The sequence below is a fragment of the Bufo gargarizans genome, chromosome 1 (assembly GCF_014858855.1).
Source record: "Bufo gargarizans isolate SCDJY-AF-19 chromosome 1, ASM1485885v1, whole genome shotgun sequence".
Lineage (NCBI taxonomy): Eukaryota > Metazoa > Chordata > Amphibia > Anura > Bufonidae > Bufo > Bufo gargarizans.
In genome coordinates this window covers 658,432,156-658,454,845 of record NC_058080.1, presented here as the reverse complement: position 1 = coordinate 658,454,845, position 22,690 = coordinate 658,432,156, and the positions used below count along the sequence as shown (strand labels likewise).

General features: G+C 44.1%; 1 protein-coding gene across 1 annotated transcript in view; it reads right to left on the bottom strand.

The window, feature by feature from the left end:
- Positions 1 to 16,076, bottom strand: part of MAP1B (microtubule associated protein 1B) — an 87,759-nt gene extending 71,683 nt beyond the window's left edge. The window contains exon 1 of the mRNA XM_044276047.1: positions 15,820 to 16,076. Within this exon, the coding sequence (XP_044131982.1) occupies positions 15,820 to 16,000 (181 nt within the window). The 5' untranslated portion in view covers positions 16,001 to 16,076. The remainder of the gene's footprint in view (positions 1 to 15,819) is intronic.
- Positions 16,077 to 22,690: the final 6,614 nt, after the last annotated feature.

Genomic DNA, 22,690 nt, shown 5'->3' with positions numbered 1-22,690 from the left:
GTAGGTTAGCAAACTGCTGGACTACAGGGAGTTTCAGGAGGTTTCAGTCAGGATTAAGGGAGATGTGGCTCAACACTTTCCTATAGGCAGTCATTTCTGGGTGTTATCTGAAGTAAAGTAGCAATCTGCTTAGTTACACCATGATACAACCTTTGGATCCATATCATGTTATATAAGCCTTTTTGTTGCTTGGGATGCTAGGAAAGCTGATCGGAATTCTTTTTGTAATAGCATACAGTTAAAAGTTTTAGTATAGCCACTGAGTTATTCAATAAAATGTATCTGTATAGCTCCATCTGCTTTTTGTTCTTCTTTTTATTTCTCTGACCTGCTCACTGAGAAGGCCGCACATGCTCAGTTTCATCCTTAAACTGCCTCCTGAGCTGTGATAGGGTGAGCATGGACACGCCCCCTGAGCTGCAGCAGAAAGACACTCCCCTTCAGCTGTCAGCTTGATATAAATCTAGCAGAGCAATGAATGAAGAAATATCTGGATCTGGTCAGTGGGGGCCTGACACCTGGGACCCCCGCCGATCAGCTGTTTGAGAAGGCACAAATGCTCACAGTAGTGCCGAAGCCTTCTCTCAGCTAACTAAGCAAAGCTTAGGCCACGTGACCGATGATGTCACATGGCCTAAGAAAAACTGCTGGAGAAAGCCAAGGCACTACTGCAAGCTCCTTTGCCTTCTCGAGCAGCTGAGCAGCAGGGGTCCTAGGTGTTGGACCCCCACCAATCAGATATTGATGACATATCCTGAGGATACTGTAGGTCATCAGTAAAAAACTCTTGGAAACCCCTTCATAGAAAATAGTGCCTCACATATAGCCCCATCTGGTCTAAATCCATGTGGTATGTGCAATGTCCGACTGCGGACGTCAGTTGCAGTAAAGCAACAACGGGACGGAGTCCTTGTAAGAAATGGTGTTGGTGGTGGTACCCAGGTGTAGGAATGGCCGAGTGGTATAGGGTGGTCTGCAATGTCCCTTACTGTTTGGTATGTGTCACAGTGCTCCTACCTGGATACGCTGGATCCCAGGCGTTGTCTTCCAAAGCAACAAATAAAGGGGGTAGTTAACTGGGGGATGAAGAGTAAATTGAGTTCAGACCCTGTAATGAAGTTCAGTAACAGCTTTACTTGGCATAAACGTTTCTCCAAGCGGGTTACAGACTTTGTCTTGGTTCTAGCAGGATTTAGCATTAAAACTCTGGCAGGCAAACTCATCTCTGCTACATCTGTTGCTCTCTGGCTCTACTGTATTAACAGGGTAGCTGTATAACTTAACTTCCTCTGGATGCTGCAACTTTGTATGGTCTGTCTCTTAATTATGCCAGGGAAATCTCCTCCTGGCTCCTGAGGCTCTAAGCTGTGTCCTCCATATCCAGCAGAGCTGACGGTGCTCTAGCTGGCTTGGCCTGGGAACGTCCAACAGCGACGGGCCCAGCACTTGTTTTCTTCCCCTAGCAGGGGGTAAGCTAGACTGCTCTAGAAACTGGTCCCCACCCTTCCTGAAGGAAGTGAGATTCGCCCACTCCTCCACAGAGGGGGGGTTAGAATGGAATGGAAAGCTCCATTCTATGTAACTATAGCTCTGCTGTGTTTGCTGAAAAAATAGGTGGTAGGACAGCACCACTTACTTGGAAAAGCTCAAAAGATTTTGCGGCGGTGCTCGTGGCGTCAGGTCCCGGCCTCAGAGACCCCCAAAGTTGCCATGTAGAAATGAAGAAGGCCACGGCACTCCAAAAGCTTCCTTATTCAGTGTTCTTTATTGCACCAAAAATACAGCAGCAACGTTTCGACAATATAGTTTATAGATATAGAGAATTTAGAAGCAAGGATGAATGAATGAATGAAGGGTGCCTGGGATGCTTCTCTATGACATTACTATGCCAGCACTGAAGGGAGAGAAAGCTACTGAGAACATTAGTCCACCTCTGAATGCAGGAGAAGGTGGACCAAAAGGATAAACAGTAGGGGGCGCTACCAGGGAGGAAAATGCACATAAAAAAGTGAACAATAGTTTTACTGCACATACCGTATATTGCAATAATACTTCTATTCAGTGCACAGTAATACTTTTATTGGTATAACCCCTTGAACATAACTTTAAAAGTCTAAATTCTAATAAATAAAAATATGAGGGTGGTTTAACATGCAGCATTTTTTTATGCAGCTCTTGAGCCATTCCCAATGAATGGAAAATATGAAGGAAGGACTTATACTTCACATTTCTTCTGGATCTACACCTAGCTTTAGCGGGGAGGGGACTGCTTAAAAGCCTGCAGTATTAAAAAAAAATGCTGGTTGCGAAAGCACCCCTAAAATAACATTTATGGAGGGCAACCGGATTATCACATTAGTTCCAGTGCTGTCGATATAACTCATAACCTTTTATATTTATTGCATACAGCCGAGCACCTGCTACCCACAATGTATAAGACGCTCAAATAATCAACTTAAGAAGATTGTAGCCCTGAGCCTGAGGCGCATCTCATGACTGATATTATGTACATTCTGGGTAATTTGGTGAAGATGCAGCATGGTACACATTTACATACATATACGTACAACATGAATATAATACTATGAAAACAAATGTAAGTAATCTAGTCTAATAAAAATGAGTCCACAAGAAAGGAGGGGAGGCCAGAGAACACAAGTCATGCCCTTCACAGGCCTGCAGTTAAATATAGCAGCACTTGCCGCCTGACCGTGTCCCTAGAGTTGCAAAGCTGTGCACTTCTGAAGAATACCGCATCCTTGTAACGGTGCATAGATCCATAACTAGGTCACCTCCCGCTTACACCGGCCGGATATGGCTTTAAAGAAATCAAATATGCATGGGCAACTATAAACTTTTAAAATTGGGTGGCTAACAACATATAGAGGAGAATGGAAACCTTCTGGGATTCCTAGAAAGGAATCACAATGTACTTTTTATTTTTATAGTGTAATGCTTTTTTTTTTTAAAGGGAAACTGTCATCTCTAAAATGAGTACTAAAGTAAGCATACTGTCATATAGGGTACGAGCTCCTGAACATAACTAGGGATGATCGAACCCAACGTTTTCAGGTCCGGGTTCGGCGTTCGGGCCTTTAAGAGGCATTCCGTTTTGCATTCCAACATAATAGAAGTCTATGGGCAGCATAACGGATCTGTCTGGTTTCCATTATGCAGGACAGGACTTTGTTTTCCGTTATGCTGCCCATAGACTTCTATTATGCCTGAATGCCTCTTAAAGGTTTCCATTTTGCATTCTATCATAGAAGTCCACTATATTCTGTGTTAATGGAATCCATAACAGAATTCCTCCACCGCCCAAACGCCGAACCCAAACCTGAAACCGTCGGGTTCGCCCATACCTAAACATAACCATTCCTTTCTTGTGAAAATCCATTTTTTCTCATCCTGTGTTCGGTGCACTGTGGCCGGGGCTACTCTGTTTGGTGCACCTGGCTTTTCCTGTGTCATCACTAACGGCTCTGAAAATACTTGGGAGGGGACCGATAGTTCATTTAGGCATGCGATACAGAGCGTGTCATGCTATTACCCCAACTCCCCTGACGAAGCCGCATCGCGGTGAAACATGTCGGGTGGGGTAGTGACAATCTCCAATTTTTAGACAGGTTGCAGTATAGGGCAAAATCCACAACTAGTAGGGTCGCAATTTTTGTCCAGCTCAATACATATTGTGTAAATGTTCGGAGGCAAACTGCCTGAGCCTGAGATGTGTGAATGAATGATGGATGTCTGTCACATAGGGATATAGGAATACATCGTATCTATTTATTATAGAAACTCCTATACTTAGGACCTATAGGGACACCAAACAATTCACCATTGAAAACACACCTGCTAACCTGTGGAGATATATGGCCACACAGTATCCATGAGGTTGGCCACCTCTTGAGTAGAGTGCAGAGCGAGCGACAGCGCCCCAGGAAAGACATAAAGTAACTGACTAAGGGCTCTTTCACACCTGCGTTGTTCTTTTCCGGCATAGAGTTCTGTCGTCGGGGCTCTATGCCGGAAGAATCCTGATCAGTTTTATCCTAATGCATTCTGAATAGAGAGAAATCCGTTCAGGATGCATCAGGATGTCTTCAGTTCAGGACCGGAACGTTTTTTGGCCGGAGAAAATACCGCAGCATGCTGCGCTTTTTGCTCCGGCCAAAAATCCTGAACACTTACCGCAAGGCCGGATCCGGAATTAATGCCCATTGAAAGGCATTAATCCGGATCCGGCCTTAAGCTAAACGTCGTTTCGGCGCTTTACCGGATCCGACGTTTAGCTTTGGTTACCATGGCTGCCAGGATGCTAAAGTCCTGTTTGCCATGGTAAAGTGTAGTGGGGAGCGGGGGAGCAGCATACTTACTGTCCGTGCGGCTCCCGGGGCGCTCCAGAATGATGTCAGGGCGCCCCACGCGCATGGATGACGTGATCACATGGACACGTCATCCATGCGCATGGAGCGCTCTGACGTCATTCTGGAGCACCCGGGAGCCGCACGGACGGTAAGTATACCGCTCCCCCGCTCCCCACTACTACTATGGCAACCAGGACTTTAATAGCCATAGCAACACTGAACGCATTTGAAGACTGATCTGTCTTCAAATGCTTTCAGTTCACTTGCGTTTTTCCGGATCCGGCGTGTAATTCCGGCAAATGGAGTACACGACGGATCCGGACAACGCAAGTGTGAAAGAGCCTTTAAGGGTACTTTCATACTAGCGTTTTTCTTTTCCGGCGCTGAGTTCCGTCCTAAGGGCTCAAATCTGGAAAATAACTGATCAGGATTATCCCCATGCATTCTGAATGGAGAGTAATCCGTTCAGGATGCATCAGGATGTCTTCAGTTCAGTCTTTTTGACTGGTCAGGTTTTTCAGAAAACCGTAGCATGTTGTATTTTTACCTCCGGCCAAAAATCCTGAACACTTTGACTGAACGCCGGATCCGGTCTTTTTCCCATTGACTTGCATTAACGCCGGATCCGGCGCCATGTGTTCAGTCAAACCGGATCCGGCTTTTGCATGTTAAACCCGAAAATTTGAAAAAAAGTCCATAAATGGCGGATCCGTTTTTTCCAATGCATTTTTTCATTGTGATCAAAATCCTGATCAGGATTCAAATGTAATCCATTTTCACACGTTTTTCCGGATCCGGCGGGCAGTTCCGGTGTCGGAATTGAACGCCGGATTTAAACAACGCTAGTGTGAAAGTAGCCTAAACTGCAACCTGATATTTTTAAATTACCTTGTAGTATTGATTTCTCTAAGTATTTTCGTTTTAAAAGTAAATAATAAAGGTTAAAGTTTTAACATATAGATAGGACCCCTAAAAGGAGTTTTTGGTCAGAGCTCTTTGTTACATACAGGTGAAACTCAAAAAATTAGAATATTGTGCAAAAGTTCATTTATTTCAATAATGCAACTTAAAAGGTGAAACTAACATATGAGATAGCCTCATTACATGCAAAGTGAGATACTTCAAGCCTTTATTTGTTATAATTTGGATGATTATGGCTTACAGCTTATGAAACCCCAAAGTCACAATCTCAGGTACCCTTTGCTCAGGGGGTATGGATTAATTAGCTGACTACAGTGTGACACTCTGAGCCTAGAATATTAATTCCTTTTCACAATATTAACTCCTTTTAAATTGCATTACTGAAATAAATGAACTTTTGCAAGATATTCTAATTTTTCGAGTTTCACCTGTATCTAGATGTTTTCTAGTCCCCTGGCTCTTAGCCCCACCTAAAGGTCAGTTCGCATACTTACTTCATACTTCAGGAATGTGGCCAGGTATCAGGCGTCACTAAGCAACTACATCACAAGGAATTAAAGGGGAAGAACCACTAAAATACGCCATTGCTTTCTGTGATGGAAGCACTTCTTTAATTGTGTCCTACTTTCCCCCGTTCTCACTCTAGCACTGGGCTGTTCCATACACATTATATTGCTGATGGATCCTGTCAAAATTGGTGTTATACAGCAGCAAATATCTAATGTGTATGGCTAAAAGTATTTGAATGCCAATAACTAGATCCAGGCCTATATTTAGATTTTGAGTGCCTGCAGCCTTTCCACTTTTAACTAAAAGTATCCACTAGGAGATTTTTTTATCTTGCTTTCTTGATAATGTTACAACATTTTCATAAAATAAGATAAAATAAGATTTTGTTATTGATGGCCTATCCTTAAGATAGTCCATCTACCGTATATGTGATTGGCGGGGGTCCAACACCCTGCACCTCTGCCGATTAGCTGTTTCAGAGGAGCTCCAGCACCGGAACTACACATCTGCCCATGGTGTAGGGGACATAGCTGGTAACTGCCGTGCTGCTCCTATTATAATTATGTGGATCACGGCAGCAATGAAATCTGGAAAACTCCTTTAAGGAGGGACACAAATAAAGATATTCATAAAGATATTTAATTCATTTTGTTTTATTGGACACACCACCACCATGCAATGAAACAGAATCATCAAGATGTGACTGAAGTGTAGACTTTCAATGGGTTTTAAAAAAAATTGACATTAACCATTTAAGAATTACAGGCATTTTTAAGGCTACTTTCACACTAGCGTTCGATCGGATCCGTCTGCATTATATTGGCAAAAAAAGCTAAGTGTGAAATTAGCCTGAGCGGATCCGTCCAGACTTTTACATTGAAAGTCAATGGGGGACGGATCCGCTTGAAGATTGAGCCATATTGTGGCATCTTCAAACCGATCCGTCCCCATTGACTTACATTGTAAGTCTGGACGGATCCGCACGCCTCCGCACGGCCAGGCGGACACCCAAACGTTGCAAGCAGACTGCATCAGGGCTGGACGGAAGCGTTCGAGTCCGCTCGTGAGCCCCTTCAAACGGAGCTCACGAGCGGACAGCCGAACGCTAGTGTGAAACTAGCCTAAACAGCCCTTTCACCTATGCAGGTTCAAAAGCAGTTGGACAAGCTAAAATAATTATAAAGAGGTATTCCGGTTTTAATGATTATATTTCTTTGTTGAGAGAATCAGCTGTCATACAATTTTCTAATATACATCCATTTAAAAGTTTGCTGGCAGACATTTATTATATCTGTTCAGTAGTCTCTCAAAAAAAATATGGTACATCCCGTTTTAGCCCTGAGATCTGAATAGAACTAAACTAAGCATGGCGTCAATCATGTGACCCTCACATGTGTCATGTGACCTCTGGCATTCAGTTAATTGGCTGGGTATCTAACACAGAAGCACATCTCTGGGTGTGTTTGTTGGGATTGTTTTTACACTTAACTTTATTGTAATAACCACAATAATACTCATTATTCTACCATTAGTCCTATTTAGTTATCACAAGGATGTGTCCTGTATGCTGACCCAAAATTGCATGAATGATTTCTTATTATGTAAACAAATACATTAAAAAAATTATAAATTGGAATACCCCTATGAGAATTCTTTTTAAAAATGTGGATGCAATTCCTTTCTAGTCAATGACGTCCTGAAGTGTGAATTGCATGGACATCACCAGATGCTGTTTCCTCCCTTTAGATGCTTATTCAGGTCTATACTGTAACTGCTGTCAGTCCATCCTTGTTCGTGGGATTGTCTGCTTCCATTTTGTCTTCAGCAAGTAAAAAGCGGCCTCATCGAGGTTGAGGTCAGATGAATGACTCAGTCATCAAAAAAATATCCTACTACTTTGCCTTAAGAGGCTCTCAATGGCTTTTGCGGTACGTTTTGATCACTGCTTAGAAAATGTTATAGATGTTTTCTACCAAAGTCTTATCTGGCCTTTCTGTTCTTGAGTATTACTGGTGGTGAGCGGCATGAGATAAACAATCTGGACTTACATTCATGTAGGCATCTCTTTAGTGAAGACTTACGCCTATGTAGTCTAGACTGTTTCTGAATTGGCTACAAGGGTTTTTCTTTACCTAGGAAACAATTCTGTAATCATCCGCTTTTGTTGTACTCCGTGCTCCTCCAGGCCTCGTGGTTGTGCCGAGCTTGTCAATGCTTTCCTTCTATTTAAGAAGGTACCAAATTATTTATTTTGCCTCATGTTTCTGCCATTTCTCTCTCATTATTCTCGCTTTTTTGAGCCTTGTGATGGCCTCCTTCCCTTGTATTGATATCTTTTTGGACTACATGTTGAGTTCCCATGAACAGCCACTCAGATTCAACATTTGAAGTCAACTCCAAACCTCATATCTCCTTACACTGTCATGAAACACTGACATAATAGGCCACCATGGACCATGAAACGGCTAAAATAAACCCCCCTTAAATTATAGCTGATAGTCTACATTCAATCACATCTTGAGGGCTTTTGTTTCAAATCCATTGTGGTGATATGTAGAGCCAAATTATAAAACGTGTGTCACTATCCCAAAAATTCTGGACCCAGTTGTATATATATTGCATTGACTCACTAAAAAGGTTTCTAAAACAGTCTGTACCTATTAATAGGTTGTATCTAGAATTGTTGTTTAAATAGGTTGTCTGGGCTTTTTCTATTGATGATCTATCCTCAGGATAGGTCATAAATATCAGATCCGTGGGGGTGCGACACGCTGCACCCCCGCCGATCAGCTGATTGAGGAGACGGCACGCGCAGTGCGCATGTGCCATATCCCTTCTCTCTTCCTGTCCACTACTGTTGTCCCACAGACATACAGCAGTGCACAGGAAGAGAGATGGGAGATGGCATGTGTCGGACCCCCACCGATCTGATATTGATGACCTATCCTAAGGATAGAAAAAGCCCAGACAGTCCCTTTAAACTACTGGTTACTCAGGCTTTATTTCTATGATGGTGATAAAAGGTTCTTCCTACTCTTAGGATAGGCCATTCATTTCAGATCAGGGATTTTTGTAACTTTTGATCAGCACTCCTTCCTTGATTACCGCATACAGCCCAGTATCAGCTCTGTCTAGTATTACAACTCCGTCCCATTCGCTTAAAGGGGTTGTCCCTTCTGGATGTGTATGGCAGGTCCACAGGAGATGATATAAATACCTGGTAGCTACAAGATGCATCTCTGGGACCAGCTGCTACCTCAAGAACAGGGCCTTGTGGAGGAATGGAGAGGACACTGTACATGTGCGGCTATCTCCATTCACTGCTATGGGACTTATGAAAATTACTGAGTGTGCTTACTTGAAGATTTTCTGAGCCATTAATGTGCAGCATTTGCTCTATTGCTGACAGGGCCCATTCTTGCAATAGGAGCGAGTCCCAGAGATGGAACCCTCACAGATCAGATATTCATAGCACTTCCTATAGATATTTCATGAATGTCCCTATGGGATGACCCCTTTTAATGGGACCAACTGTAAAATCAGGTACAGCCATTACCAACATTACAGAGCTGTGCCCAGTAAACATTGAAGGGATGACCAGCAGGGGTGCAGTCAGATCACCAAAGATCTGACATTGATGGCCTATTAATTTTATAGTCCCTTTTTATACTTTTCTTGAATTCTGGCATAGGCATCACACAGTTTAGGAAAAACCACCATGACTTGCACTATATTTGTTACAACTGTCTAACACAAAGGGATAAGTTTCACCAGGGGCGGACTGGCCATAGATAGTACAGGAAAATTTCCTGGTGGGCCGATGCTCATAGGGCTAATAGAGCCCTCCTCACTGCCACTGGCCGGGTACATACTTCTGGGGTAACACTAGGGGTCATTGTTAGGTAGCATGCTGAAGGTAGGGCTGGCCTAGTTTTGTGGCCCACATCTCACCTCCTGAGCCCCTTACTCCATATTCATATTAGAGACAATTGGAGGAGGAGGAAGAGAACAGTACATGACAGCTATTGATGGCCAGCACAGAGAGACAGCTTCTGGGGAGGTATTTTGTGCTGCATTGAGGTAGTTGGTTCTGTGGGATGGTATTCTGTGCTGCACTATGGTATTACTGACCCTGCCAACTTGTCTTGGCATTATCTACTTCTGTTGCCCAACCTTGTGTCAATTCTGACCCACCTACAACACTGGAGCTGCTTTTACGGTAGTTGTTTTTTTAGGGCCACTTGACGTTCCCAGTGCACCCCTGAGTATCACTTGGAAGGGTGATATTGACTTTATTCAATCCTGAATGACTTATTGTATCCCAGAAGCAAGCACTAATGGGACTAGACCACAATGTGACTCAACAATGTCAAAAAGCCTATTGACTTGGTCTTGCGGATATGTAAGTCACATTGCTGCATTAAGTCATCACTTAGCCCAAGGAACATGACACAGAAAATAAAGTCCTATATAATTCTAGTAGCTGATCATCACATTTTTATCTCAGCCCTGATCCTATAAGAAGCCTTCCCTATATGCATGTAGCATACAAATCAGCCACTAATCTGAATACCTTTTCTGTCTTCTCTTCTTCATTCATATTCCTACTGCAATAGATACTAATTCTTCAAACTACATTTAAAGAGGACCTGTGTCATCTGTTTTCTCTTATGTAAATTGCCTACCTAACATTATATCCGCTGCTTTCCTGATTGCAGCGATGTCTTTCTTTAATCTCTAGATCCCCCCTCCCGTTCTTAAAATACGGCCCCCGCGAACCTGCCGAGAACGGCGGGTTCGGCCAACACACTAACGTGTATGAGGAGCTCCCGATACTCCCTCCACAGATGATGTCAGGGAAAACAAGGATCGGGTGAAATGAATATTTTCGCCTAATCCTTTTATTCTCCCAGGAGATATGCCACCACCAGCAGTGTCTGGTAGCGTCTTTCTCCACTCTCCCCATAGAATACACGTACACATTCAACCGAGCTGAACATGTATGTGTATGGGCAAGCCGGGAGGGTGTTGGGAGAGATAGTCGATAGCTACTGAATGTGTATGGGCAGCTTAAGCCGTTCCTCAATGTATCTTCATGCAAGGTAAGTACTGCATTGAGCTTTCTGTTATACTTCCCACGCAAATAATTTCCTCAATCTAATATATTCTTATGTGTAGAATTTACCATAGGCTCCACAACAGAAATTCCCGGCTGATACTTGCCTACTCTGCCGGTTTTTCTGTGTGAAATCAAGAATTAGAATGAGTAGTATGCTGTTTTTTTTATTTTTATGGATGTGCATAAGGTTACAAAAAACCCAATCACATGTGCAATGCATGACAATTGTCATCGAATTTGATCCAGATTTAGGACCTAAACATGTGAACGGACTCCTAAGGTATACATGGTAGCAGTTGCATGTCTGTGCGCAGTTTTCAAACTGAATGTTAATGGGTGTGTGATTTTGCAAGTAAAGTAAGGTTAGTTTCACATTAGAGCTATGTATGCAGCTGACTGCTCCCTGCCGAATCTCTCTGTGCAGCGGTTTTCTTCCAGCCGATTCTCTGCATATTTGCCGGGTTGCAGCAGGATCTCTGCCGGTCCCCATTATAGTTTATGAGGCCATACTACAACATTTAAGCTTTTGAGAATGCAGAGAGATCCGGCAGCCTACCGGATACATAGTGCTAATGTGAACCTTTTCTTAGTAAACAGCAGTCTTACTGTCACGGCTGTGTCATGGTCTGGTGGTAGTGGACCGTGACACTTTAGCCGTTCATGCTGTAGTTTTTAGCATGTGTCCACATTTCCCCTTTAAGGTTGTTGTCCCTTCCCATTCTGGTGGGTATAGGGTTAAAGTGTGAGCAAGGTGGAGCGGGGTGTGGGCTGTTATAGTACTTGGGCTTGGAGCCTGAGATTAGTGAGACTTCAGCTTCTTGTAGAGCTGGAGTTATGCTGCCATCCTGGACCTTACCATATGTCCAGTTTGAGGGCCACCTTGTTGGACATACTGTCACGGTGGGGAGTGGGGGGAAACTCCACACCGTACAATGTAGGTTGGTGGGATATGCCACTAGGCCTGGAAACAGGAATAATGGGAGCAGGTCACCTTCTAACACATCCCTAGCCCTGACTTCCTAACTGTATGAGCGAACCCTAATGGTGGGAGGGCTCATACCCTGAACCTCGGACCCTACTAACCCTAGAGATCCCTGGTAATAATGTCAGGGCTAGGAGACGACCTGTTCATCTACAACACAGATGAACCGGAGTCACCAGCAGGCCTTGCAACAAGGAAAGGGACAGACAGTAGTATAAACCAGATTGGCAGGTAAGCACCCAGCGCAAACAACACACACTGGAACAACAACACTAGTGCCAACCTGATGAAGGGGATCTGAACTCCCCGAAACGTGTTGTTTTTACTTGCGCGCATTTTTAATGGAATAAAGAAATCTTTCTACATCCAAGACTGTCTGAATTAGGATTGAAGCGCCGGAGCAGGATTTCATTTTTACCCACTCCCCACCGTGACAGTATGTCCAACAAGGCGGTCCTCAAACTGGACAGATGCTAAGGTCCAGGATGGCAGCATAACTCCAGGTCCACAAGAAGCTGAAGTCCCACTAACCTCAGGTTCCAAGCCCAAGTACTATAAGAGCCCACACCCAGCACCACCTTGCTCACACTTTAACCCCATACCCACCAGAATGGGAAGGGACAACAACCTTAAAGGGGAAGTGTGGAAACATGCTAAAAACTACACGTTGCCACTGGCAACAAGCATGCACGGCTAAAGTGTCACGGTCCACTACCACCAGACCATGACACAGCCGTGACACTTACCTGCAAAGGCAAGCAAGCCATTTACAATCATGTGAGGCCATACCCTCATAATAGTTCTATGCATAGAATTATATAGGCTCATTATAGTTAGTATTGAGCGAATCAACCTTCGGACCCAAGATTTGTCTCCGTACTGCATTCAAATATATGGCTCCGACGAGGGAAATTTGTAATCTCTGGGGGTACTGAAGCTGACTTCGGATTCCTGTTTACCAATCGAATGCTGAATTTATTCACAGAAGTCTCGCGAGATTTTGGTGATAACTAATTTTAACTCGCCTGAGGCTCTGTATAGTATTAAAACAAAGTTTTGAGTGAATCGACTTTGGATCTTGGATCCGAAGTTCGATTTGCTGATTCCTAATTATAGTGCTTGATCCAAGCAGGAATACACAAAGGGGAGACAGAGGCAAAATGCAAACACAACCCAGCTCCTTGGCCCTTCCTGAGCCTTGAAGGGACTGTGTCATCAGAAGATAACCTGATTATAGCCTAATTGAGGCATAGTAGAAATGAATTAACTGTGGATTTCAGTAAAAAAAAATTAAAGCAACTGTACAGCCAGTCAGGAACTCAAAACTGATATGTCTTTACCTTCAAGGGTTATTACCTGCTATTTATTTCTTCAGTGTCTGCTGCTTGACCCCCTTTTTTTTTTTAGCTCAGCTAAAGGCACGTGATCCATGATGACAGATAAGCTGCAGAGCCTACAGGAAGTGTGAGGTAGTCTGAGACACGCCCCCTGTCTTATCATTGGTTTAGACTGCAGCACTCCTCCTACAGCTCTTCCTCCACAGATCGGCTGCTGTGTATAGACAGAAGCCCATCAAAGACTCACCAGGAGATCAGTGCACGAGGACCTGATTTCTATGTGTACTAAAGCAAGGGAGGTCTGAGACTAGTGGTCCAGACTTCTAAACCACTAGAGAGATAAGAAGATTGTCAGCTAATTATCAAACATCTACTGAGATAAAGGAGCCTCAGTGTGGAGGAGCCTGGAGAGGTTCCTTAAATACAGCTCACCAATTATTATCAATGCTCCCAATACTTCAATTATTCTATTAGAAGCAATGTCACGAGGAGGGACTATGATGTCATCTAATTTACCGCAGATGACAGTTTAGGTGATACATATGCCCTGCCATACTGCCCTTCTTCCTGTAGTCTAATCATTCATGATAACATCCAGGTGCTCCGCCATGTTTTTGAAAGCCCCAACAGTTTTAAAAGGGCAAAGCTATTTTCTAAACCTGTCATTAAGACTCATCTCTATACATTTTGGTTTGCATTTACTATGTGCCATGTGACATATTCCTAAGATGGCGATGTCCCTGCTGGCATCAATCTGAATATTAACGTGACGAATGTGGCATGCAGTGCAATGTGTAACACACTAGAAAATAAATTCCAAAGGGTGTGATGCGGTATATACTGTACGTATATGACAGCATTCCTCCCTGCTAGTATGTTACATACAGTACTACATCAACTAGTGCAAATGCCGTCCATAGCAGCCAATCAGGTCTCTGCTTTCATTTTATAGCTTATACCAGAAAAATTACGGAATCTGGAGCAGAGAACTGTGGGGAATGCAATTTGCTCCAGTTTCCATAGATCTCTGTCTCTTCCATTGTGCCTTCACATGAGAGCCTTGCTGGCCACTTGTCCTCCTGAGAACACTATCTAGGTGTGGCCCGACGACTCGCTGACAGACAGATATGTACTTACACACCGAGATATCATCAGATACTACATCACCAGCCTTATTATCCAACCACTGCTTAGCTTTCGCATTATAAAGGGATCATACATTTTATGTCATCCGCTAGGTGACATTATTCGCCTTCTTTTTTGCCTGCCATTATATACGTGGGTGTGTTCATTATAGAATTGTATTATTCTCTAGGTTCTATATTATTTTACATACGGTTTATTTAGTATCTGCTTTGTGAAGGTTAGGACGATGGCGTGACAAGTGAATGAGGCAGCACTGACACAGCAGCCTTCAGGAGCAGGGAGCACACAGCAGATGCTCTCCCCTATGCTGCCTGCACAACCCCTCTTTGTCCACTGTGTGCTGCCGTATGCTGCCGTAGGGACCGCAGTGCGGACTGCACCACGCCCACCAGCCGGCATCTCTCTGCGTTCTGCAAGTGTCATTACTCCAGCCATAGAGCTCTGCTGCAAGGGCAACCGACTGCTGTGCTATTGATCCATGCGAAAAATCAATCACAAATCAATTAAGAAAATGACAGGCCCTAACATCCTCCTGCCTTCCGGTGTCATTGGTACCTGGTTTTGGTAAAATCAAATGATGGAGACATCAGAAAACAATATAGGAAACCTATACCAACAATGATCACACCTTACAGTCATGTATATAATATATGATATCTATGTCACAATGAAAGGTGTATGAATGAGCTAAATCATCAAGAATAGTCTATCCATCATCCTGTCTGAATATTACTGCAGCAAAGCCTCATGACCTCTAACGTCACGTCCCAATAAGCCATTAGCATGCACAGATAGCGGTACTCCTGCTTGCCATGGGTGGGGTACAACATGTGTCCTTGCTGTCTTAGAATTCCCCATGTGGCTTCAAGACACAGTAGAAGCGGTGCTGAGACCTCAGGGATCTGGAGACGTACACCCACCAGTGTGTCTTAAAGTGTCTCCCCAGTAGTCAGTGCATAGTCAGGCAGAAAGTTTTCCTTTCTAGAAATAATTGTCACATCATCCACCGGTCTCATCATATGTCAATGACTGCAGGAACGAGTCACAGTATAAGAATAGAACACAAAGCTATGGCATAAATCATACTTCTACTCATAGACACTGTATACATAGAGGCTACTTATGATAGAGCTTCCTTCCAGGCTCCTGTGCCTGCTCTCAATGAGACAGCAGAGGGAGGGGCTGCTTGCTTGCCAACTGTTAGATCTGCAGCCCACCACATTTTCCTTCTAGAAGAAAAGGGAGTGGCTGCATCACATTGTCTTTGTTCCCTTTAAAGATCAATATTTCTATTTTCTTGCTACAATGTTTCATATCAGATACACAAGAACAACAACAACGGCATTGTCTGCAGCAGCCACCCAGGAGGTCCGCTTGTAGGGTGCCACCTGTGGTGTGGGTGGCATTGCCCAGGGAGTGCCAGCTGCCAGTGCTTACCTCTCTCTATATTGGTGATAGCACATCTCAAATGGTCCTCTGTCACTATTTCTCCAATCACCACCAGCAGGTAAAATTTATTGTCTAGGAATCTGTGAGACAGGCTGGGGGAGGTAGATGTAGGGTTGAGGATGCTGTATGATGGGTCAATGTCCGCTCCTGGCTCCACCAGAGTTGCCATCCTTGCACAGTACCCCCCAGTTGTGCCTGCCTCTCCCTGGGTGTGATCTTCCTCCCCCTCTCTGTTAGGTACAGCAGCTGAGAGCAGACAGGGAGTGAGCCTGGGAGGAGAGACTGGCTGCCTTTTATATGGAGAGTCTGGGCTGGGACCCTGGGAGGAGAATCACATTAGCTGGCAGTCTATTTTCCAGCATCCACTCTGATGTCATCTGCAGCAAATCATAGCCTCCGGAAGCCGAATGGGAAGAGGTGCTGAGACAATGCAGGGCACAGGGATGTGGATGAACTTACCTTCTCATGCACTTCTATGGAGCCTGGATATAACAATGACTATGGTGTAGATGGAAGCAGGTTCTCACACAATAGGGAAAATCATTACCATACTGAACATACAGTATAACAATTGTAATTGCTAACTTTCATTTATCTATCTATATTTGGCATTTCAGGTGAAATTTATAGAAAACGCATTTAAGTAGAAGCATGTAATGGTGATTTCCACATCTCAAACTATTTATTGAAACAAATACCAACACCAGTGGTGGGTATAGCCCCACAAAAATGTAAATGTCTCAATAAGTCTATGTTCACACTGATGTTTTGGTTTCCGTTTGTGAGACCATTCAGGGCTCTCACAAGCGGTCCAAAACGGATCAGTTTTGCCCTTAAAGGGGTTCTGCACTTTCAATTAACTGATGATCTATCCTCTGGATAGATCATCAGCTTTTGATCGGTGGGGGTCCGACACCCGGGACCCCCGCCGATCAGCTGTTTGAGAAGGCAGCCGCGCTCCAGGAGCGCCGCGGCCTTCTCACTGTTTACCGCCGGGCCGCCCGCCCACTGACGTCACGACTTGTATCAAATACAGTGGGCACGACTAAGCTCTGTTCACTTGAATGGAGCTTTGCCGCGCCCACTCTAGTTGATACAAGTCGTGACGTCAGTGGGCGGGCGGCCCGGCGGTAAACAGTGAGAAGGCCGCGGCGCTGCTGGAGCGCCGCTGCCTTCTCAAACAGCTGATCGGCAGGGGTCCCGGGTGTCGGACCCCCGCCGATCAGAAGCTGATGATCTATCCAGAGGATAGATCATCAGTTAATTGAAAGTGCAGAACCCCTTTAATGCATTCTGAATGGAAAAGGATCCGCTCAGAATGCATCAGTTTGCCTCCGTTCCGTCTCCATTCCACTTTGGTGGCGAACATCAAAACGCTGCCCGCAGCGTTTTGGTGTCCACCTGACGCAGTCGCGAACGGATCCATCCTGGCACACAATGTAAGTCAATGGGGACAGATTAGTTTTCTCTGACACAATCTGGCACAATAGAAAACGGATCTGTCCTCTATTGACTTTCAATGGTGTTCAAGACGGATCTGTCTTGGCTATGTTAAAGATAATACAAACGGATCCGTTCTGAACGGATGCAGATGGTTGTAATATCTGAACGGACCCGTCTGTGCAGATCCATGACGGATCCGCACCAAACGTGAGTGTGAAAGTAGCCTAACTTGTTATGTGGCCTTGAGCATCAATTACAGGTTGATAACGACGTCTCATGCTGTTCACAAGTTGCCTTATTGTCTGCTGAGACATGGCACCCCACTCTTTTTAAAGGGCATTGAGGTTCTGGGGTACAGAGTTACGAGCCTCTACACGGTGACTCAGTTGATCCCATTGGTTTTCAATGGGATTCAGGTCTTGAGAAAGTGCAGGCCACTCCATATGAGGTACCCCAGTGTCCAGCAGCCATTCCCTAATGATGCGACCTTCATGAGCTGGCGCATTTTCATCCATAAAGATTAAATAAGGCCTGTGTGGTATGCAGAGGCACAATGACTGGATTGTTCTTGTTTGATCACCTGGGAGCCCAACAGCTGAGGTCTGGCGAGGAGAACATGGACTGTGAAGACGAGTTTTGTTGCCTCTGGCAAAACTGTGGCCTCTTCTCCCTGGACAGTCAGGTAGAACTGTTCCGCCATGTTTATTTTCACTGCTACCACACAAAACTGAAACTCCAGGCGTTACAGAGTCAGTCGGACCTCATCCCCTGGCAGCTAGAACGCAGGGCCCAAACATGATCCCCGAACTCCAGAAAAACTTCATATGTACAGTACAGACCAAAAGTTTGGACACACCTTCTCATTCAAAGAGTTTTCTTTATTTTCATGACTATGAAAATTGTAGATTCACACTGAAGGCATCAAAACTATGAATAACAAAAAAGTCAAAAAAGTCTGAAACAACTGAAAATATGTCATATTCTAGGTTCTTCAAAGTAGCCACCTTTTGCTTTGATTACTGCTTTGCACACTCTTGGCATTCTCTTGATGAGCTTCAAGAAGTAGTCACCTGAAATGGTTTTCACTTCACAGGTGTGCCCTGTCAGGTTTAATAAGTGGGATTTCTTGCCTTATAAATGGGGTTGGGACCATCAGTTGCGTTGTGGAGAAGTCAGGTGGATACACAGCTGATAGTCCTACTGAATAGACTGTTAGAATGTGTATTATGGCAAAAAAAGCAGCTAATTAAAGAAAAACGAGTGGCCATTAAGAAATGAAGGTCAGTCAGTCTGAAAAATTGGGAAAACTTTGAAAGTGTCCCCCAAAGCAGTCACAAAAACCATCAAGCGCTACAAAGAAACTGGCTCACATGCGGACCGCCCCAGGAAAGGAAGACCAAGAGTCACCCCTGCTGCGGAGGATAAGTTCATCCGAGTCACCAGCCTCAGAAATCACAGGTTAACAGCAGCTCAGATTAGAGACCAGGTCAGTGCCACACAGAGTTCTAGCAGCAGACACATCTCTAGAACAACTGTTAAGAGGAGACTGTGTGAATCAGGCCTTCATGGTAGAATATCTGCTAGGAAACCACTGCAAAGGACAGGCAACAAGCAGAAGAGACTTGTTTGGGCTAAAGAACACAAGGAATGGACATTAGACCAGTGGAAATCTGTGCTTTGGTCTGATAAGCTCAAATTTGAGATCTTTGGTTCCAACCACCGTGTCTTTGTGCGACGCAGAAAAGGTGAACGGATGGACTCTACATGCCTGGTTCCCACCGTGAAGAATGGAGGAGGAGGTGTGATGGTGTGGGGGTGCTTTGCTGGTGACACTATTGGGCATTTATTCAAAATTGAAGGCATACTGAACCAGCATGGCTACCACAGCATCTTGCAGCGGCATGCTATTCCATCCGGTTTGCTTTTAGTTGGACCATCATTTATTTTTCAACAGGACAATGGCCCCAAACACACCTCCAGGCTGTGTAAGGGCTATTTGACCATGAAGGAGAGTGATGGGGTGCTGGCCTCCACAGTCACCGGACCTGAACCCAATCGAGATGGTTTGGGGTGAGCTGGACCGCAGAGTGAAGGCAAAAGGGCCAAGAAGTGCTAAGCATCTCTGGGAACTCCTTCAAGACTGTTGGAAGACCATTTCAGGTGACTACCTCTTGAAGCTCATCAAGAGAATGCCAATAGTGTGCAAAGCAGTAATCAAAGCAAAAGGTGGCTACTTTGAAGAACCTAGAATATGACATATTTTCAGTTGTTTCACACTTTTTTGTTATGTATATAATTCCACATGTGTTAATTCATAGTTTTAATGCCTTCAGTGTGAATCTACAATTTTCATAGTCATGAAAATAAAGAAAACTCTTTGAATGAGAAGGTGTGTCCAAACTTTTGGTCTGTACTGTTTGATAACGCCGAATGGTACTACAGGCATGTTGACTCTCACGGTCTGAGCACGGAATATGAAGTTCCTGGTAAAGAGAACTCGCGTTTTGATGTGTGGGTGGAATGACTGTGACTGTCCCAGAGGCAACATGCAGCAGATAACTAAGGCCGTGATCAAGGTCCCGTGTTAGGACCGAAACTTTGGCCAGTTTTTGCAAATATTATTCCTGGATGCTGATAAAAATGAAATGATAAATGATGAAATGAAAAATGAAATGAAAATATAAATCTCCAAAACTACTAAAACGAGTGCCGTGGTTTCCTTCTTATTAAATGACCCCAAACACACCGCCAGGCTGTGTAAGGGCTATTTGACCATGAAGGAGAGTGATGGGGTGCTGCGCCAGATGACCTGGCCTCCACAGTCACTGGACCTGAACCCAATCGAGATGGTTTGGGGTGAGCTGGACCGCAGAGTGAAGGCAAAAGGGCCAAGAAGTGCTAAGCATCTCTGGGAACTCCTTCAAGACTGTTGGAAGACCATTTCAGGTGACTACCTCTTGAAGCTCATCAAGAGAATGCCAAGAGTGTGCAAAGCAGTAATCAAAGCAAAAGGTGGCTACTTTGAAGAACCTAGAATATTACAGATTTTCAGTTGTTTCACACTTTTTTGTTATGTATATAATTCCACATGTGTTAATTCATAGTTTTGATGCCTTCAGTGTGAATCTACAATTTTCATAGTCATGAAAATAAAGAAAACTCTTTGAATGAGAAGGTGTGTCCAAACTTTTGGTCTGTACTGTATATATATATACACACAGTGCAGAAATTCCACTGTAGCAGCTGCTATGGGCCCTCCATTGGCAGAGGGGTCAGGCCTACCCTGCCAGTACAAACACACAGTAATAGTGATTACTGTGTGTTTCTAGGTAAGGCTCAGACAGTAATGAAATTCTGTAAGGTAAGGCCTCCTTTCCCAGCTCTGCTCTCCCCAGCAGGTGCAATAAACTGATAGCATTGTGCTAGCTGGGCTGAGGAGAAGAGCGCACGGGCATAGCCGGATGTTACTGCAGTGTCCGCCAGCCCCCATCGACTATAATAGGATTCAGAGGATATTCAAATATGCCCTGGTTCGGCCGGACTAAAAACGTTGCATGCAGCTGTCTTTGTCCAAACGAGTCCTGGCGCATTTTTTAGGTAGCGGCTGGATCTCCAATGGATCCAATTATAGTCAATGGGGCTGACGGGCATGGCGTTAAACATCCAGCTATGCTTATGGATAGCATTCCAAGGTGTGTAAGGTCATGTATTTCTGCGCATGGCACTTATAATTGATTACTTGATACTGAATAAATCAAGATGTCTTGAATATTTTGTTTCCATTTTTTATTATTTGTATACTAATAACATGTCTATTGATCCTGTTAATTCCATAATTTCATGACTTTTCCATCTTGGTGTTGCAATAAAAAAAATCAGGAGAGTAGATAGATACAGTATCTCACAATTTTGTAAATATTTTATTAGATCTGTTCATGGGACAACGCTGAAGATCTGACACTTTGATACAATGTAAAGTATTCAGTGTACAGCGTGTGTATATACAGTTGCAAGAAAAAGTATGTGAACCCTTTGAAATGATATGGATTTCTGCACAAATTGGGCATAAAATGTGATCTGATCTTCATCTAAGTCACAACAATAGACAATCACAGTTTGCTTAAACTAATAACACACAAAGAATTAAATGTTACCATGTTTTTATTGAACACACCATGTAAACATTCACAGTGCAGGTGGAAAAAGTATGTGAACCCTTGGATTTAATAACTGGTTGAACCTCCTTTGGCAGCAATAACTTCAACCAAACGTTTCCTGTAGTTGCAGATCAGACGTGCACAACGGTCAGGAGTAATTCTTGACCATTCCTCTTTACAGAACTGTTTCAGTTCAGCAATATTCTTGGGATGTCTGGTGTGAATCGCTTTCTTGAGGTCATGCCACAGCATCTCAATCGGGTTGAGGTGAGGACTCTGGCTGGGCCACTCCAGAAGGCGTATTTTCTTCTGTTTAAGCCATTCTGTTGTTGATTTACTTCTATGCTTTGGGTCGTTGTCCTGTTGCAACACCCATCTTCTGTTGAGCTTCAGCTGGTGGACATATGGCCTTAAGTTCTCCTGCAAAATGTCATGATAAACCTGGGAATTCATTTTTCCTTCGATGATAGCAATCCGTCCAGGCCCTGACGCAGCAGAGCAGCCCCAAACCATGATGCCCCCACCACCATACTTCACAGTTGGGATGAGGTTTTGATGTTGGTGTGCTGTGCCTCTTTTTCTCCACACATAGTGCTGTGTGTTGTTTCCAAACAACTCAACTTCGTTTTCATCTGTCCACAGAATATTTTGCCAGTACTGCTGTGGAACATCCAGGTGCTCTTGTGCATACTGTAAACCTGCAGCAATGTTTTTTCTGGACAGCAGTGGCTTCCTCTGTGAAATCCATTCTTGTTTAGTGTTTTACGTATCGTAGATTCGCTAACAGGGATGTTAGCATATGCCAGAGAGTTTTGTAAGTCTTTAGCTGACACTCTAGGATTCTTCTTCACCTCATTGAGCAGCCTGTGCTGTGCTCTTGTCATCTTTACAGGACGGCCACTCTTAGGGAGAGTAGCACCAGTGCTGAACTTTCCTCATTTATAGACAATTTGTCTTACCGTGGACTGATGAACAGCAAGGCTTTTGGAGATACTTTTATAACCCTTTCCAGCTTTATGCAAGTCAACAATTGTTAATCGTAGGTCTTCTGAGAGCTCTTTTGTGTGATGCATCATTCACATCAGTCAATGCTTCTTGTGAAAAGCAAACCCAGAACTGGTGTGTGTTTTTTATAGGGCAGGGCAGCTGTAACAAACACCTCCAATCTAATCTCATTGATTGGAATCCGGTTGGCTGACACCTCACTCCAATTCGCTCTTGGAGATGTCATTAGTCTAGGGGTTCACATACTTTTTCCA